This window comes from Alexandromys fortis, unplaced genomic scaffold (assembly GCF_014885135.2).
Source record: "Alexandromys fortis isolate MF-2015 unplaced genomic scaffold, M_Fortis_MF-2015_v1.1 scaffold_84, whole genome shotgun sequence".
NCBI classification, from domain to species: Eukaryota; Metazoa; Chordata; class Mammalia; order Rodentia; family Cricetidae; genus Alexandromys; species Alexandromys fortis.
In genome coordinates this window covers 7,651,175-7,671,845 of record NW_026068017.1, presented here as the reverse complement: position 1 = coordinate 7,671,845, position 20,671 = coordinate 7,651,175, and the positions used below count along the sequence as shown (strand labels likewise).

Sequence of the window (20,671 nt, the reverse complement as noted above, 5' to 3'; positions counted from 1 at the left end):
GATGGGAGGTCAGCAGAGGCCTTCCCCTCAAGAGTGCATCGATCAGCACTGAATGGGTGATGGACTGTGCCACAGAAAGGCATGAGAGATGGGAGCCTCGGCGGCAGGAAGGACATGAGCAAAGGCAGTGGGGTTGGTTACATTGTTGGACTTGAGGAATGCAAAGGCAAGGTGGCAGAGGCACAAGAGGAGAAAGACGCGTGGAAGTTGGAGAGTGTGGTTAATGGGGTCCTTGCTGACCATAGTAAGATCGGGTCCTAGTCTAGATGAAAGAATTCTAAAGACAATGCTTAATTTATGGTGGCAGCAGCTCTGTACCTGGAGAATAGACTTTGGCTATAGGTTTGCTGCAGGGGAGGGTGGCCTTGGGGCTGTGGGAGTGAGGAGACAGGAATGGAAACCAAGGGGAAGTATACAGGAGACGTTAGCATTGCCCATCTGACAGACAGTGCTGCCCTTGACTGAGATGGTACACACACACACACACACACACACACACACACACAAAAGTGAGTAGATTCAGGATAATTCTGCACACAGAGTACAGGACCAATCAATGGGTTGAACGAGAGGGAGGAGGAGATGAGAAAAATCTCCTAGTAGCCTCTAACAGTGAGACAAATAATACCACCACTTACAGATGTTTGGAAAAATTGGGTACAGCTGAGTTATATTGTGGGGAATGGGAGAGGAATGTGTCTTGAACATTTAGCAGCGCCTAGACACATCAGCCAGGTGCGATAGTTAGTGCTGATTGGCTGCGGCATAATAGGGTCTAGAGTCTCCTGAGAGATAAGCCTCTGGGCATGTCAGTGAGAAAGGCTCTAGGTTGGATTACCTAAAGTGGGAAGGCAGTTTTGAAGCATCAGAAACGTCCAAAACAGTGGAGGTAGCCAGAGAAGGAAGATAGGAATGGAGGCTTCCGGAATTCCAGATATTAGAGACCTCAGGGGGGTGGTGAACTGAGGAAAAGACACCAGGAAGACATAGCTAGTGAGGCAAGAGGAGAACAAAGAGAGCCTGAGGGCCTCGGGAGGGGGACAACTAACCAATCACAAGCAGAGGAGAGGAGAAGGCTGGGAATGACCCCAGGCAGCCTGAGGATTTCTGGTGTCTTTGACCAAAAAAACCGACCTCAGTGAAGCCCAGAGGGAAGGCAAGTCAGAGAATCATGGACTCTTATTTCTCATGCAGTCCACATGATGATCTGAATACATTCTTGATGGAAAAACGTAAGGAGGTATTTCAAATCAATTGGCAGCGAAGCCAGGGGTGACATCTCAGGCCTATAACCTCAGTGTTCAAGAGGCAGAGGTAGCAGGATCTCTGCTAACTTAAGGCCAGCCTGGGCTGCAGAGTGAGTTTACATCAGTCTGGGTTTCAGAGTGAGTTAAGTTCAGCCTGATCTGTGTAGTGAGTTCAGGCCAGCCTGGGTTGCAGAGTGAGATCCTTTGATGTGGGATTCCCCTCTGTATGCTGTGAATACCATTGGTTAATAAAGGAACTGCTTTGGGCCTATAGCAGAGCTAAGGGGAAACAGAACTAAGTAGGGAAAACTAAGCTGAATGCTGGGAGAGAGAAGGCGGAGTCAAAGAGAAGCCATGTAGCCCCACTGGAGACAGACGCTGGAACTTTAGCCAGTAAGCCACAGCCATGTGGTGATACACCGATTAATGGAGATGGGCTAAATTAAGATGTAAGAGCTATTCAATAAGAAGCTAGAGCTAATGGGCCAAGCAATCTTCCCCTCCCTTCTCTCTCTATATGTATGTATATATATAATATTTATATATTATCCCTCAATAAATGGCTGAACTGTAAACTAAAACAGAAGGAATCAGACCGCTCTGTGCTTGACCTGAGATCTGCTCATCTCAGCTGTGGCACAGCAAGGGCAGTACAGACGATGCTCAGATAAGGGAGAATGTGAAGATCGGCTCTAAGCACAGTTAGAGTTCCGAAAGGGAACAGTAGAAAGAATGAGCAAAAAGTATTTGAGGACAGCCTGGCTAAGAATGTTCTTGAGTTTCTGAAAGCCAATAGACAGTATCAAGAAAGACAACAAAAAAAAATGTCAGCTAGAATAAATATAAAGATCCCCTCATAGATGTTTTGGTATGAAACACCAGGTTATTAGAAGAAGGAAAAGAAGAAGAGGGGATGGAGAGGAGAGATAGTTATACTAAGACATACTAATTAGTAGCAAAAACACAGTAGAAGCCATGACACTGAGGGATAATATTTCAACAATTTAAGGAAATTTGACTTTCTAAATATTTTTTCATATTATTTAAATAATAAGAGCAAAATAAGTGAACTCAGATGAAGAACAGAGTCCCGTCACTAGACCCTTCTAAAGGAACTGCTAATGGATATACCCGAGTCTGTGATATGGGTGGCTCTACATAAAACAGCGGGACAGTGAGGTCTAGGGATGAGGCTCAATAGCGTAGCACTGAGTGGATCTACAAGCCTCACTGGAACCCCATCACTACAGAAAAGACTATACAATGCTTCAAATAAAACAGTTTGAGGGAGTTCAATAAATGTTGGAAAGTGATCTAATAACTGGGAGTAGAAGGACATATTTTGGTGAATGAATAATAGAATGGAATATTCTCTCTCTCTCTCTCTCTCTCTCTCTTACACACACATATACACACACTCTGTGTGTATGCATGTATTGTGTGTAGTGTGTGTGATGCTGAGCATGGAACCCAGGGAATTGTAGAAACTAAGCAAGTACTCTGACCCTGAGTTCCATTCCCCGCTTTCTGCATTGGTTTGAAGGAGACTGACCATACAGATGCACTTATTCGGATAACGATGCTGATTGAAACTGTCTTCAGAGCTGCATAACAGTACAGCATGTAAGCTAGAAGAGGAGGAAAATGGACTATAGAAAGGGACAATAAAATATTCAACCCAAAAGCAAGGAAGAAAGGATTGTAAAATAAGGCAAATAATACCCAATAAAATGCCAGACCTAAACCGAAACAGTGAATATCGTGAACGAGGCCCACTATTGAAGGTGAGCATGCTAACAGCAGTTTAAACATTCAGTTATGCAGACCATAAAACTTTCTCCTAATGTAATTCCATGGGGAGGTTGAAAGCCAAAGGAAAATGAGAGATACAAGGCAAGCAGCACTCAAAGGGAAGTCACTTGAGGTACGGCAGGTGATGTCCAGCAAAGGAGACTTTAACTGCAGCAGACAGAGCCGGGGTAAAGGAGGTCTGATGCTTAGTTAAAGGTTTGGTTACATGAAGATCCATCAGGTGAGGTAGACCCACACAACATGGGACAAAGTGATGGAATGCCACGGACACTGCAGATAGTCTCAGAACAAAAGACTTGAGCAGAGAGAGCTCAGCACTTGATAATTAAGTAGAATAAAAAAGGCAAACAAGAGACAGCAAATTTCACTAAAACAGCAAGCTTTAGGCGCATAGACACCATGCCCATTACAGGACATACCCTCCTCCCCCGTGCACACAACTAGACAAACTGACTGTAGCCCATAGGACAGACATGAGCATGCTCCAGAAACTTGTCATTATATATAGCACAGTGTGACTCAGAAGCAAATCACAGACCAATCGGGACAAACATCATTAAGATGAATGTTAAATATGTTTAGAACTAGATCGTTATGAAAATATTTCATAGTAATGGCCGGCATGTAGGTATACCTCCACAGAGTAGGGAATTTATGATTCAAAATGCTAGCATTCAAAAAGGCAGTGAACTCAAAATTAATGAAGCATTTATCTTAAGTCAGCAAAGAAATAGAAAATAAGCCCAAAGGAAACAATACTTCTATGATATAATAAATTGTTGAAATAAAAGTCAAATTATAACAACAGAATCGATGGACGCATGAGGTAGCTTTTTGTAAGACTAATCAGGAAAGGAGCCAACAAGAGCAATCAAAAATCAATAGAAATGAAAAGGCCTGGAATAGATGAAATAAGATGAAGCTATACATTTCCTGACAGTAATCTAATGACTAATGCGTGTTGAATACATTTATAGAAAGTATGACTTAGTAATGACTAGGAAATCTTCATATCTTTATAACAATTAAAGGATCTGTAGTTTAAAATCTTCACGCAGAGAAAATTACAAGCCCCAATGCCTTTATAAACCATTTAAATCAAACTTTCAGTACCAAAGGATCCCAGAATCACACAGCTCTCCCAGGGAATAAGCAAGTAGAATTGCACTGTAGCTTCTTTCACGGAGCTGGCGAATTCCCAAAACTAAAATCTGACAAAGACAGTATGAAAAAGGCAAATAAGAGGTCGAAGTCAGTCACAAGTACTTGAACAACAACGCTAAAGGAAGGATTTGCAGACAAATTCAACCCATGGGTAGATTGGAAACCGTGACACTTTCTGATGGGTTTATCCCAGCAACACTAGGTTGGTTTGATATTAGAAATCAGCACAATAATGTTCAAGACTGAACATTTTAAAGGAATAAATAGAATTACCACGGTATACTAGAAAAGTACTTGAAAAATTAGGCTTGTACTTAAGCTAAATACTCTCAAAAATTAGGAATAGGAGAGGACTTCTTAGGAGGATTCATACACACACACACACACACACATACACATACTCATTCACACATACATACACATCACACTCCACATGTTCTCACATACGCCATACTGCATACTCTAAACATACTCATATGCATACCACATTTATATACACTCATTCACACACACACACACATACACCCTACATATGCAACCCCTACAGTTACACACAATCATGCCACACACACACACACTCAGACACACACAAACACACTATACTTCACACATTCTCACACATATCATTGCTGCACATTATATATAGAATTAAAACACAGATTTACACACACACACACACACACACACACCACATTCTCATAGCAAATCTAACTCAGTAGTAAAATTCCTTGCAGGGTCAGGCTCAAGACATGGGTGCCTGTCAACACATCTGTTTCAGACAGTGCACAGGAAGTCCTAGCCTGCACGGTAAGAAAAGAGATCGAGATGAATGCAATGACTGAAGAGGAAGAAATGAAAATCGTAAAATCTGTGGATATGGCTATGTACATAGCGATCCCCAGAGAGTCAACAAATCATTTATTAGGAATAATAAGGCAATTTAACAGGTACCTTGAAAAATCAATCAATACATCAAAACCAATTCTATTTTCACAGAGAATATGCTTTTAAAAGATTTTGAATGAGGAAGCAAAATACACAGGGGAATAATGTTTGTAAAACCACCTGTGAATTAAAGGTAACGATTATAAAATCTAGGCAAACAAGAGTGACGTGAATGGGGAAAAAGTCACAGACTTACACAGCAATGTTTGATTCTGTCCAGATACAAATCCTCAAACTTATGTACGGTCGGCACGAATTTAATCAGAAGGTTCAAAGGCCTCTTTTCTTTTACAAAATGATGGATAAAAGTTATATAAAAGAGAGTGGCCAAGAACTGCCAAGGCTCTTTCAGTGAAAACTGAGTGGGTGAAGATCCACCCCGCCAGATATCAAGTTCTATTACAAAGCTACAGTAATTAGGGTTTTGCCATATTCTTGAAGCAATGAACTACTTAAGGTGGGAGAGAATTTCTAAACCTTTAGGAATAGAATATAAGAGCGTGTTCTTGGATCTCCAGGCAGAAAGAGAATTTTTCCAGCATGATAAATCTAAGAGTAAAAGAACCTACTGGAGAAGGCAGATGCATTTGGTGATGCTGAGTCTAGGGACTGTTCACTGAGCACAATCATCCTCCCATGTACATGGTGGGATGTTGGCTCCAAGACCGCCTGTGGGTACCAAATTCCAAATTCCTTCTGCAGAACAGTATGCTGTTGACATCTTCCCTGTACAAGTCTTCCTGTGTTCTTCAAGGAACTCCTCCCTAGGGTATTTATGATTACCTCATACAATGTCCATACTGTGTACATGGCTATTATGCTGCCTTGTTTAGGGAACAACGAGAAAGTTTGTACATGTTCAGTTCAAAGGCAGTTTTTAAAGTGTGGTTTGAATGTAGACCATGTGAATACAGACAGCTGCCTGTAAATGGGGTGGAAAGACAGGTGACAGATCTATATTGTGTATATTGGTGATCTATATAAAATTAGCAAAATATCACACACAGAATATATAAGTAACTTTAAAAATATCATTGCTGATAGTGGCAAACCTTCAGAGTTTGTGGAGAGCAGAGGCAAAGGGGTCTGGGAGAGACGGAAACATTGAAAACATACGATGGTATTTGAAGGCATTTCTACAAGCAGGTACTTGACATATCTGAAAATGGGGCTGATCAGAAGAACAGTTCGTTTTGGCCTCGGCCAAGATAAACTGCTCAGGTGCAGATGTGGAGATTTAAATAGAGTCAGGACTTTCCAGGGTGGGAGTGAGACACTATGGGGAACTGACAGATACCGAGAAGGTGGTGGAATCAATGGGTTGGAAATTCTGATTGGTCTGAAGAATTCTGCACTGCGGGGCGGCCAAATAAGCGAGGTGGAAAGATACCAGGTGTGGTCAGAAAATGGAATGCTTACACCTGAGCTTTTGAATAGAGAACAATTGTTTCCCCCATCTTTCCCTCCCCTACTGAGAGGAAAGCACACAATCAGGTGCAGTCATATGGCAGAGAGATGGGGCATGCAAGACTCAAGGAAACATATCAGGCTTTCTGGAGACTCGGGGGGCATGTGAGGTCACCAGGGTGATGGGAGAGGATGTGAGCCCAATGGTGAGAAAGAATACGTAAGAGCTTAGTAGGTGGCTTCAACAAGGGGGAGCAGCCTTTGGTACTGTTTGATAGAAGTCACTTCAGTGAAACTAGTGATGTTGGGGGCAAATGGAGGGGAAGTGGCTGGGCCAGCAGTAGGCACCAGCAGGGAATACTTCTATTCCAGGCTCAAGGATCAGAGGACACAGAAGAGTCAGCCTCTCTCTCCCATCAGTTTCCTACAGGGACAACAGGGTTACAGTTGGGGGTAGAGAGAAGACAAGGGAACAGAGGTCATTTTTGCTGAGTCTGGTGAAAGGCACAGGGAGGAGAGGGTGAACCTCTCCAGGACTGAGTCAGATTCGAGCCATCCCAACTGAGTGGATGAGAGTTTAGGTGGTAACAGAAGGCTGGACTTTGGACAGTCAGTGACATGTATAAAATGTAAGACAAGTTGTGGTCTATCTGGGCCATGAAAAGAAGGTAGAAGTCACCGATTTCACAGGACCCAACAGTTGCTCAGTAACAAGTAACTTTTATTTTTTCTCATTAATTCTATTTTTATCTAGTCCTCACTATCACAATAAAATACTCGAGGTTACAAAATGGACAGAATCACCGACTTAAAATTTAACCTTGTATTGCATACTTTCAGAAATAAAGTTGCCAGGCAGTGGTGGTACGCTCCTTTAAACCCAGCACTCGGGAGGCAGAGGCAGGTGGACCTCTGGGTTAGAGGTCATCCTGGTCTACAGAGTGAGTCCCAGGACAGCCAGGACTACACAGAGAAACCCTGTAGAAAACAAACAGAAAAGGAAGAAAAAGAAGGAAGGAAATAGGGTTAAAGGCAGGAGCTCAGGCTTCCTAACTGTTATGCTGTGGAGTTATCCTGTTAAACCAACTGCCAGACCCCCTGAATCTATGTGCTGGCTCGCCATGATGGCTCCACCATTGTGGCTTTGCAGCCAGGGTCTTTTATTCTGTCACACAGGAGGGCGACCACTCTGAGAGGAAGAGACTGCCTTCAGGGAAACTACTTCACTGACAAAAGCATTTCTCACACACACCAACCTCAGTCTACCTCCTATACCAGGTTCCTACATTCTGGCCATGATTCCCTATCATCTCTGGGACAGCCCTGGGCTCCCGAGCCCACTTAAATGTCTTCAATGCACCAACACTAGGCGAATTACATGGCTCACTCATTTCTTCCCACAGAAACGACAGGCGGAGCTTTTACTCACGTAGCTCCTGTCTCCTTGCCCAACATAAATGTTCCCTGTGTGGACTCGCATAGCATAGCAGGTCTCTTTCTGCTTGGAGACTACAACACACAATTTGTAGCATGTTGCACTCGCTCTACTCAAAAACAAACTGTATGTTCCAAAATGTGCCCAGTGTTTATGGGTTTTGCCAGGCTTACTAAGGGAGGACCACAAAGCCTTCCCCTCACGGTGCTTCTCCAGGGCCATTTTGTCTGCACTCAACCACCCACCAACTATTCTTCCCCTTGCCTCCACCGCCTCGGTGATCAAAAGCTTTCCCGAATGTAGCAAAACCAGCTGCTGCTTCCGAAGGAACCCCAGTGGCCTGTGCAAACCATCCCCACCGTGCTTTGCAAGGCTTTGCACAGTGCTGGAGCACCACCTGGCAGTCCCTTGGATTTTTTTTGTGCATGTGATGCCTCGGTCTTGCCATCTCTGGATTGGGGCAGCTTCAGCCCTGAGCAGGGTCAGCTCAGAATGCAGGCGTGGGGCCAGGCTGGGTTCCCTATAAGGTCATCTGACACACCAAGAGCGGTCATTGGACAGAGGGGCTGCACCCTCTCTGCGCATGTGCACTCCTCAAGGTTGGGAGTAGAGGCAGCTGGGAAGATTCTAGGGACCGTGACTAAGATGGAGTGACCAGATGACTGTCAATCAATTAGAACAGTGATGCAGGGAACAGGGCTCCAGATTATAAGATACAGTGGTAGGCAGTCCAGGTCTTCGGAGAGACAGACTTTCAGAGTCTATGTGTGACATGGTTAGGACCGCACAGAGCGGCACACAGGAGCCTACAGCTCTAATGACTTCCACATTACACAGCTGGAGCATCTGGAGCAAGGTGGAAGTGATAGGAAATAAAATCTAAAAATTAAAATTAGACCCCCTCTGCCTCCAAGACCTAGATTTCACGGTCAGAGCTGTGAAGGAAGGAAGTGGATCTGTGACTATGGTTTAGCATGGCATTTCCCACTTACTAGGTGCTTCCCACCCACTGAGCACTGAGTGGAAAATAACACGGACCATTATCTGCTGAACCACGAAGGGACAGGGCTGAAATCAGCATGTTATTAGAAAGACCCGATGTGCCAGCAAACCGTTTTAATTGAATCCATCAGCGGGGAGAGATACGAAGAGGATTCCAAGCATGGCATCCCTGCTGCCTGGGATGCTAGAAGGGAGCTAGGACAACGGGGTTACCTGTTAGTGACGTAGTCAACAAGATGCTGCTTGAACATGAGGCTCCACTTCTTTATTGTGTTCAACAGAGAGGCCTTGAAGGGTCGCACATCTACTTGCATCCATCCTTCAAACACCTTGGTGGGCTCCAGGCTGACCACCTCGTCGTAGAGCTTTTCATACGAGTCTATCTGGACTTTAAAGTGGTGGAGGAGGGGTGGGCTCTCTGGGATACCATCCTCTGCATGGGCTTCTATCTCCTCGGGTGTGAGGACGTGCCCATAGAGCAGAAACTGACCGAGAATCTCCTTCCTGTCTTCCACGTAGAGGTAGGAGTACTGGCTGAAGGTATTCCGGTAGCTGCATCAGAGGGTCATCATTTTCTGCACCCTCTCCATGAGCACGCTCCGCAGGCTGGCTAGGTCAGCCATGTCCTCCAGCTCGGCCTGGGGGAGTGAGACAACAGCAGGGAGGTTACATCACTGCTTAGTGAGCTCTTCCAGATGTGGAGGAAAGGCAGATGCTTGCAGGTTCGGTACCTGATAGTGAGGAGGGTCGCTGTGTGGGGACAGTCGGGGAACCAGCGATGGTACTGCAAAGATGCTGTCAAGGAGATTCTCAACGATGTCATACAAGCCCCCCTTCACTCCAGAGTCCAGAGACGGGTGGAAAACTAATTCTGGGGGGACAAGACTGAGCTGTGCTTCAAATATCGGGGTGATCCCAGTCTTATACTCTGGAAAACAAGACGACAAAAATGATGGTGAGCAGGGGCATGTGGACAAGGCACCGTTTCATAAAAGTCTGACCCAAGCATTTCTTGAGAATGCAGACAACTGAAAATATAAACTCTGCCTGACAGCGGGAGGGGGCGGCCCTGCAGTAGTGTGTCTCCATAAGGAACCGCTGACATTCGGAATGAGCCTGTTTTTTGTGTGGGGCTCTCCTGGGGATCACGGGCATTTCCTTTTCTTGCCCTTGAAGTTCACGGTCCAGTGACAGAACCAGCCCAAGCCAGTTCCCTTCCACAGTCTCAACTGCCTCCTGGGGTGATGCCACTTCTCCTGCAGAGGAGCCCACATAGTCAACCACACAATCCCACCATGATTCCTTGCATGAGTAGGGTCTGCCTGTCCACATTCACATGGGAAAGAATAGCAAAACTTTGCAATCCTACATTTTCCGTTCCTCTTCTATAACCATGGGGCTTACTTTAATTCTGTAGTCTTGCAGTGATAAAAATTTTAAAAACAGCGTAAATAATTCACAGATTGCTGATTACTTGCTAGATGAAGTTGCCTTACTAGATTTAAGTCAAAATATAACACGGAGCACCATGTTCCATGTGTAAGGTGAATACTTAGAGTTACCGGTTACTGCTGACAATTGCACATCTTTTGACAGTAGAAACTGAACGGAAGAGTGTTGTGGGCTGCAGAGTGTGGGCTAAAGAAGTCTCCTGACTGAACCACTGCCCTCTTATTTCTGAGTAAAAGAGCTAAAACTGGGTGTGTGACCAAAGTCCTCACCTCTACAGGGATTTATATGTAATACTGTGATTCCCACTAGGGAAAGATTGGCTGGGACCCCTTCCTCCTTCCTCACAGACTAAACCTTGGCCGTGACATGACTCTCTCTACCATAGACTGAGGCCAAGCCCTGAAGAATGACAGATCTGCAGAATTAGAGTGACCTGCCACAAAACACCCATTCTCGTGGACTACTACTTGGGGTGGGGTGTCCTTCTTTATCCCTTAAGCCACATTTTGGATGGAGCTATGCTTACTGTAGCTTTCCCATTCACTTCAACTAAAAACTACAGGGTCCTCATAGAGCCTATGGAAGACTAAGATCTTACTTTTAAAACCACAGAGATTGAATAATGAATATTATTGTGGGACTCAGAGGGTCTCAACAGGTGCATTTCAACCTAAGGGAGACAAGTTTATTAAGAGTCTCACAGGTTTGATCTCTGGGGAGAGCTGGAAACAACAATACAAACAGTGATAAAAATCCCATGGAATTCGTCTTTAAATAGGTTGGGCATCGCATGCCTGAAGTGTTTGGGGCTAGGAGGACTCCAGGGGAGTTAGACTAGCCACACAGACAAACTGCCCATGGAGCCGTCCTGATCCAAAGTCTCAAATGGTCTGACAGCCAAAGCTTTTAGGCCATGGCTAGTATCTCAGAGCATTCTGGGTTTCAGAGTTTTAGTCAGGGCTGTGTGATGTGCAGTCGCCACACATGGCACATTGCCGTAGAACGTCATACCTTAGTAGATAAGCCTGCATATGGTTTACATCACTTACAAGATTTGAGAGAACATTTGAAGGCTGTGGGACTGTTTGCCACACATGCTGGCATAGGAATGAAACCCCTACACTGGATAAAATGTAGACACCATCATGACAGGAGGAACACTGCCCTCCTTCTTCAATGGAGGTACAAGCCAGTCCTTTTGCAGCTAATTTGCAGGGGATGTTTCTTGGTGGGGTAGGTAGCATGCAATTTGTCATTTATGCAACCTGGAGCAGATATAACAAGGCAGCCAACCAAAGCCATAGATACATGCAGTCTTGACCCAACTCAGAGAAGCAGAAATGGACCTAAACAAGAAAAATCTAGTGTCTTTATCTGTAAAACTCTGTTTTTGTTTTGTTGTGGGTTGTTTTTGTTGTTGGTTTTTTTGTTTGTTTGTTTTTTTGTTTTTTGTTTTTTTGAGATAGGGTGCTTCTATGTAGCCCAGTTGGACTGGAATTTGCTATGTTGTCCCTCCGGCCTCAAACTTGTGTTTCTCCTGCCTCAGCCTCCTAGATGTTAGAATTATAGGTGTGTACCAGCACACCTGGGCTTAAATTTCATAGCAGCCATAAAGTCCATGTGCTGCTATGAAATATTCACCACCCAAAGGATTTGGAAGGGCTGTATGCTGAAGAAACGATGTTCCTATTCTTTCTGGTCTTCAGGGAAGGGAATATTACGTTGATGGTCTTGGAGGAACACTGCCAGTTATTCTCTATCCTTTCATTTCCAATCTTGTCTTCCATCAGAGGGCCAGTGGTTCATCAGGCCATTCCATATCAACATTCAGATAGCAACTGGGCAAGGGTGGGGTCACTAACCCGAGATACCGTCTGTGGGTACTGTCCCTAAAGTGGCTGTGTCATCCATCATCCTAGTTCTAGGCAAGGGTTGGGTGGAAGCTGCCCAAATTTCCAACTTCAGGGAAGTCTGTCCAGTTCACTAAGAAGAGAACGCTCATGTTGGTAGCCAAGGGCTAGTTTTCAGGTTTCAGTGTCCCGGGATCTAGAAACCAACCTCCCAGAGTGCATTGCCATCCTTTTCTCATTTGGGGCACCCCTGCTCCCTACATGCAGAGATCACACTTTGCACCCCACCTTTTCCAGCTGCCAATGCCATGGAGCTGTATTTTGCAGATACACTGAGCTGAACACTTCTACTGTCTGCATTCTTTCATGGGCTGGGTATCAGGATTCACGTTGGTCTGCTAATGCTATCTCTGTTCTTGGTTATAGCTGACATTAGACACCCATCTATCTCACTTTGATCCTCTGCCTTCAAAATCTTCCTTTGATTGTGTATTTTGACCCATTCTTCAACATGACCCTTGCTAGGCAACCCAGAATTCATCAGCATGTGAAGGTCTAGTTTAATTTTTAGTCTTGAACTTTTTTGCCCTTTCTATAACACCATTTACTAGCCAAGTTGAGATGTTCTAAGGATTTTGACTCTGTGCACCTTACCCCAGTTTGTCCACTCTAATTCAAAGTCTTTATCTCTTTCTAATAGCTTCAGAGATGGCTCTTTACCTTCTTAACAGTTTTCTCCCTTCTGAGAGCTTTATTCTCTCTTGCTTTTGTCTCTTTCTCACACATAGTCCTGTTTTTGTTTTTTTGTTTTTCCTATTTTGCCTGGTAACTTCAAACCCTCTGTGCTGCACAAAGGCCACAGAGCTAGAACATGTCCAAGACACAGAATATCCCCCCATCTGCCCACAAGTCAACTGCAAAGGAAGCTGTTCCTTAGTAACCACTTCGCATGGCTCCAGCTCCAGCCTCTCATTTCCTGGACCTTGACTTTTGTGGAGTCCTCTCTTGCTATGTGTGCATGTGATGTTTAGAGTCCCGAAGCTTTTCTCTTTGCACCACCCTCTGCTAGTTTACTCAGTATCACTCACAAAACATCCCAGCACTTTGGCAAACCTCAACTGCACTTCACTTTGATATAGTAGCAACTGCTGCTGCTATCTGCCCAGTCATGGCCCATTGCCCTCCGTTGGTAGTCACCAGTGTTTTCCAGCAGGTATTTCAGAGAACACTCAATGGCAAGAAAGAATCCATCCAACAACATGGAATCGATGTAGTTCACATATGTCTTCCAGATGCTGGATGCTGGGTCTGCTGCAAATAGAACCAGGTTTTCCTACAAAAGAAAAAAAAAAGGAAAGGGGTAAGCCATATTTAACAACACGGGAGAACTGGAAAAACCATTACCAATTAAAAACTCATACAAAAAATAAACAACAGCAACAACAACAACAAAACCTCTCAGCGAAGTTCCACATCCTTGCAGTCTATTCTGGCAAATGGAGAAAGCCATTGGCCGAGAAGAACATAAATCAGGTCTGAGAAGGAGATGTGGGGCCTCGTCTGTCCCCGAGGATGGAGGATAGGGTCTGGATGGCTCCCCAGGGGGAATGCTGAGGGAAATGGCACACATGTATTTTGTCAACTCTCACTGCTCATACTGCCGAGGGAGGAACATCAGAGGAGAAGGTGTGGTAGGCAGAAGGATGACTAGGATTCGGAGCTGCAAAGTATTTTCTGTATAATCCTTAGACATGGGCTGTGCTCTGTGGCTGGCACTTGATATTAATGAAAGGCCTTACATCATCCCACTAAGTGATTCAGAAAACGAACCATATGAGAAATCTCTCTGTGTATGTCTCTCTGTCTCTATCTCTGTCTGTCTGTCTGTGTCTACCCCCCCCCCCACTTCTCGACCCAGGATACCCTGAGTATCACCATGGTAACAAGGTTTGGACATCAAGAAGTGGAAGCCCAAGTGTTCAATGATGCTCGGCACAGACATCCATCTGCTTTTCCTCATTTCCATGAAGCCTTTGTGCTTCTTCCTAGGTAACCCAGGGAGGTGACTCCCTTAAATGGCTCACGCTTACCCCTTTGCCAAACACTGCCACATTATAGGTCCCGCTGGTACTTAATGATTTCACAATCCTGCTTTTAAGCGACACGATTCTAAGATTTTTAAGATGCATTACCAACGCCTTTACATCCTAAGTAGATTTAAGGTTTTCTTAATGACTTTAAGCCCATCATTATGCAAATTGTAATATGTGATGATGTGCAGGAGCTTGCAGGTGTTAATATGTATGTTTCTCCACTAAGTAACGGTTAAGCTTCTTTTATGTGACAAACTTTCTGTTTCACACACAAAAAAAGGTCAGGCTTAGAAAACAGAGTCGATTTTTTATTGGACAAGACCATGGTAGTTGTAAAACAAACAACGAACAAGTGATCTACGTACACTGTGCACACACATGCAATCCTAATTCTCAGTAGGCTCAGAGAGGAGGACCGTGACTTCAGGGCAGTCTGGGTTAAAGAGGGAGACACCATCACTAAAACAAAATAACTGGAACCCAAAATATATTCTCAAGTCTGGTGAAAAGAAGATCCAAGGAGCTTGTTATAAACCCCATGCCGGGTGAGAGCAATGAAAATCCGCTCAGGCACGTCATAGCCAAATTGAAAACTGAGGAAAGAGTATGCCTCCATCTAGTCAAAGCAACTTGAGCTGGGTGGTGGTAGCGCATGTCTTTAATCCCAGCACTCAGGAAGCAGAGGCAGGCAGATCTCTGTGAGTTCGAGGCCAGCCTGGTCTACAAGAGCTAATTCCAGGACAGCGAGGGCTGTTACACAGAGAAACCCTGTCTCAAAAAACTAAAGGTAGAGGGGCGGGGAAGAAACTCAAAAAGAGGTAATATAGTCCAGAGAAAACAAAGACACAATTATGACCTGCTTCATATGGAACTGTGTGGGGATGAAGGCCAAGCAACAGTGTATGAAATAGAGTCAGACTACATGGGATTCTGTATGCAGTAAAACTGCCCTTCTGAGACCAGGCAAAATCAAGGCAAGTTTTGCTCAAAGCTGAGCCGCTGTATTAACGTGAACTCCAGGAGACTAAGTCATATTCCTTAGGTCTAAGAGAGATGAATGTGGACAGCAGCCCAGATCTCCAGGAAAGTGCAGAAGGCATGACTCTGCTGAGTATGTGGGTAAAGGGAGGACACTGTTAATATTTCTAAGTTTTGCTGGGCAGTGGTGGCTCACGCCTTTAATCCCAGCACTTGGGAGGCAGAGGCTGGCAGATCTCTCTCTATGAGTTCAAGATCAGCTCCTGGTCTACAGAGTGAGTTCCAGGACAGGCCCCAAAGCTACACACAGAGAAACCTTGTCTTGAAAAGAAAAACAAAACAAAACAATACAACAAACAAACTAAACTGCATGGAAGCCACAGACATCAAAGAAAGAAAGGTCTAATGTCAAGACCCTAAATTCCTATCCTGGGAGTTTATTTTAAAAGATAAACAAATAAATCCTAAAATTACTAAATCTAGTACTAGAAGACATCAAGAAAACAAAGTAAAAAAAAGTTCTTCATCTTTCAATGGCATAATTTAGGCAATTATCTCCTTCGTTTAATGGGTCATCATTTGCATTTCTGACTGGACATCTTAATTGTGTTTTAAGAATAGCCTTTATAGAATAGTCATTTCTTCCTGACTTCTGACATGAGTCAACCTGCCAGACAGTGTCCATGGCTTTTTACAGTAGGGTTGGGGCTGGCGGCCATTTATATCCCAATACTCACAGAGAGGCTTTAGTTGTGGGTGGTGGGACACGAGGCTGACCACACTACTGGACAAAAGGCCTGGCTGTATTAACTGTGGCACTGTGAGTTCTTTCTTCTGATCATGACAGGGATGTCACGACACACTCTCAACTCTCAAGGCTCTTTAGAGAGAGGTCAGAAGGATAATGGGGTAGAGCCACACCAGGCTGCATGGGCGGGGGCTGACTGGCTAGGGCAGTCAATGATTTTGGATTCTGCTCTGCCACATCCTCCTAGCTTGAGGGGTTACAGGTGAGACTTGGAGTTAATTTAGACAGTGGTAATACTGACACGTTGATTTGGGGCCCCTATGATCTCCTGGCTTTAGTTGTTTTACTGTTAGTTTGAAGTTTTATTCTTGCCTTCAGAAGACACAGCATCTATTGATTATTCTAACGCACAGACTCCTTTCTAGCATCCAAACACCCTTCTCGATACTGCGTCTAAGAGACCGGTTGTTACCTGAACAAGAGCGTGAATCTTAACGCCAGATTCCCTGATGAGGCCGTAGTATTTTTCCTTGCGATCCTGCTGATCATCCAGAGAAAGGGGGCATTCTTTTTTCCCATCTTTTCTCTTAAATATTGGAGACACCCATGCTTTCATGATGTTCTGAATCTCTTCCACGTTGTCTTTGGTCTTCTGAATTCTTTGTTCCAGGTCATGAATGCTATTGGTTATTTGCATGGTATAATCCCAAACGCCTGCTCCCCGAAAGAAACAGAATTAACTGAAATGGTACCTGGTGGTGGCAAAGCTGAGGGGCTATGTGTTATGATGGATGGCAGTTTATGCCTGAAGGATTTAGGAGACTTTTCTGTGCAGGTTACTTCATTTTCAGCAGAGACCATTCCATCCTGACTTTATTAAAAAGTCAGCCCTTCCCATAATTCTGATTATACAGTAAGACAAACAATCTAGCTATCACATACATAAGAGTTATCATTGTTACTAGGGAATTCCAGAGAAATTAGATGCTTTTATGTGGATTAGTCATCTTTTGATTATAGTAACTTGCAATGTACTGTGGGTTGAAAACTGGTATTTTTTCTCACATATTGGGTAAAGTCCTAACATGGTTAATGGAATATTCTACAACTTTCATGAGCTAGCTGCGATCTCCTTTTGGAACTCTAAGCTTTCTGGGGACTTTAATTATCTTTCCTATTCCATAATTCTTCACATTTTAGATTAAACTTTGTGATAGACTTAAAAATCATGGCAATCTTACATAATTTGGGTTTTATCTATTTCCTCCTCTGCCCCTGACAAATGCGTCTGAGAAGAGGCAGCGCTTTGTTTCTAAGCCAAGTCAGCTTGCAGAGGATAATGAGAGGCCTTTTAGCTTTGCTGGGTTTTTCAGTCCCCACATTCCCTTCTGACTGTTACCTTCTGTTTTCCAGCTCAGTGTCTCCTCCGCAGCTCTCAGGCGGAGATCAATATTTTGCAGCTCGTCCTCTACTAGCGGAAATTCCACCTCAAGCAGAGTTTTCATAACCTTGTTGTACCAGTTTGCCATCAACTCCAAGTTGGCCACAAGCTGCCGATAGAATTCCCTGGAGGAGAACATGGTTGCTGCTGTCTCGGGAATAAGTTTCACTTCAGTGGACTGGAGATAGCTCATTTCTTTCAGCACTGAAATCAGCTGGGGAAAGAAGCCAACACAAGTAGCGTTTGCTCAGGGGCAGCAGGAAAGCAGCTGTGTCCAGGAAGGACCCAAGAATCTCAGGGGTCTAAAGGCCTTGGGCCTCTAGTTGACCTCTGTCCCCATCAGTTCTTGGCATACAGCTCAGGGAAGGAAGAGTAAGCATTCAGCAGAAAGAAGACAACTTGGAGGGCAGCGAGATGACCAGTGGTGTAAAATGGAAGAACAAGAAGAGGAGATACTGAGAAAGGAGCCACTGGCAACAAAGGGGAGGTATTGTTTCCTATGCTTAGAATATGTGGCTCCTGAGAAGAGGCTATGCTGCCAGAATATTCACCTGGGGGTGAATCACCTGCTGGAACAACCCACAGGCATGCAGAGATGGAAATGTAAACTCGGGTAGGGTAGTATCTTCATGCATGCACCCACAGAGGAGCTGTGCAGGTTGAGAGAAGCCCATGACAAAGCTGTCAGATGGACTCAGGATAGCCCATGACTTCTGTAACCCTTATCTGGCATTTCCTTGTATTCTAATACACTAGGAGGTGGGGAAAGAAGTCACCCGGCCCCTACTCCCACAAACGTCTGTGAGCCCCTAGGTTTACTGGCAAATCCAAAAATGAAAAGCCCAGAAGATGAGATCTTAGGAAACACAGAGAGGTCCTGGCAGGGACAAAGCTTTAAGTCCTCCCCACTTCCTTATATAAAGCCACCAGACACTAGCTTGCCTTCTAAGAGCTGAGGTCTTCATTGACAACTACCAGCCAGTCAAACTGAGAGTACCAGTTGTCCTACTGGGAGTACCAATAAGTTCTACTGGGAGTACCAATAAGTTCTACTGGGAGTACCAATAAGTTCTACTGAGAGTACCAATAAGTTCTACTGGGAGTACCAATAAGTCCTACTGAGAGTACCAGCCAGCCCTGAGAGTACCAGTTGTCCTACTGGGAGTACCAATAAGTTCTACTGAGAGTACCAATAAGTTCTACTGAGAGTACCAGCCATACAACTGAAAGTAGGACAAATGCTAGCTATTCATTGGGAAATGAATTGCTTCCTATTTACTTTGAAGCGTGCTCAAGATGAATATCAAAAACTTCAATATAAAAAGCAAAGCCAGAATATGTGTGACTATTATATGCTGAGGTAGAGAAGCTTATTCTAAACAAAACCACAACATAAGATACAAAACTATCTGCATAAAATATCAGGCAGGTAATGAAATGACAACCTAGAGCAATATCTGAAGATTAGATAGATAGATAGATAGATAGATAGATAGATAGATAGAGGTAGATAATCTCATGTCTCATGTAGTCTAGGCTGACCCTCACCCCTCTCTGTAGCTGAGATAGCCTTGAATTACCAGTCCTCTTGATTTCATCTCCTGAGTGCTAGGATTACAGATACCAGCACCCTCAACCTTCTTCATTTCTCATTATCTGGGAGTTATTCCCCAAATATCCTAACAAATTACCAGTAAAGGAGACTACTTCTACTAAAGAATGGTTCGTTGGTATATATGAACAAAAGAAGTCATTCACAAGAAATACAAAACCACAATGAGAACATCCTGGAAGCCCACCTTCACCAGTAATCAAATATATGCAATTTTATGGGGAGTTGTTTTTGTATCAATAGTCTGGAAGTGATATTAAGAAACAGAATGTATCCTGTTGTCAGTAGAAGGACCAAGTTAACAAACTTTATTAAATCTCAAAATGTGGCTATGCTTCAGGTAGCAGGAGTGACACCTCCAGGACAGACCTGTTAGTTGGTACTCATTGCCCCCTCCAAGATTTATAAAACCTAATGTTGCCAAGGGGATGAAATAACCTTTAGTGGAGAACCTTTGATCAGGTCTTTCCCCTAGGACCTTCCTTTGAGATTTTTCATATGCTGTCTAGTAAGATAGATTTTTACATAGTAAGATACCGATTCCCAGTTGGATTGTTGGTTCCTTGAAGGCAGAAAAAAAAAGTGATATCACAGCTCTAATGGCAATTCCAACATGTACTTCAGACCCTTCACAAGAAGCAAGTGTGTGAGGCAGGTCATGGAAGTCTGCGACCAAATGACGGAAGGTTCTTCACACTGTACTCAAGAGTAAGCAACAATGACTCGGTCATTTATGAACAGCATATACAACCACAGCCTCATACCTTCACATTATCCAGTCACAACATAGCTGCCTTAGTTGGTACACATATGTTTTATGATGTGTGCACAATGGTAAATCGTTTAGCAATGTATTTCTGAAGAAGCGTCCCTGTTATTATGTAACCCATGCCTGTTTCCTCATTGTGAAAAATCAAATCTACTGGTCAACCTGGAGAAAGACTGTAAACCTGGATAACTTACAAAAATATTCTGACTGAGGATTTAACCCCCCCACACAAGAAAGTGCAGGGTGGAAGTTCTTTTCATAGTTGTTGAAATTCTTTTAAAAGCCTCTTGACCCTTGAAACCAGCAGGTCCAGGGAGGCTGCCGGAAGAACAGTTAGGTGGAAGTTACCGTCACCCAGCTGACCTGTGGGCTAAAGTTGACCGAGAGCTGCTTGGTGTGGGGGTCACGATGCAGAAGCGGCAGGGAGAGGTTGTACTGTGACTTCTCTGACACCGTCTCACACCAGTCCTCGTAAAGCCTTCTCTCATATCTGCAACAACCAGAGACGGCAGCCCTCTCAGAAACACCCTGCAAAGCCCCAGATCCTGGCCCTGCTCTGTGATACAAACTAGAAGCAGCTAGGGTCTGACCGAGCCAGGCTGAGGCAGCATCCTTCAGGAGCTCGCTGATCTTTACACGTGGTGCCACTGCAATCAGAAAAGACTCTAATTGGTCTTTGGGGGTGAGATGGAAAGTCATGCTTAGATCCAGAGATG

At 44.2% G+C, this 20,671-nt stretch overlaps 1 protein-coding gene across 1 annotated transcript in view; it reads right to left on the bottom strand.

The window, feature by feature from the left end:
* Dnah9 (dynein axonemal heavy chain 9) overlaps positions 1-20,671 on the bottom strand; it is a 328,862-nt gene that overhangs the window by 264,725 nt on the left and 43,466 nt on the right. Inside the window, 6 exon segments of the mRNA XM_050162584.1 lie at positions 9,226-9,650; positions 9,744-9,940; positions 13,512-13,647; positions 16,606-16,847; positions 17,533-17,788; positions 20,319-20,445. Coding sequence (XP_050018541.1) covers positions 9,226-9,650; positions 9,744-9,940; positions 13,512-13,647; positions 16,606-16,847; positions 17,533-17,788; positions 20,319-20,445 — 1,383 coding nt within the window.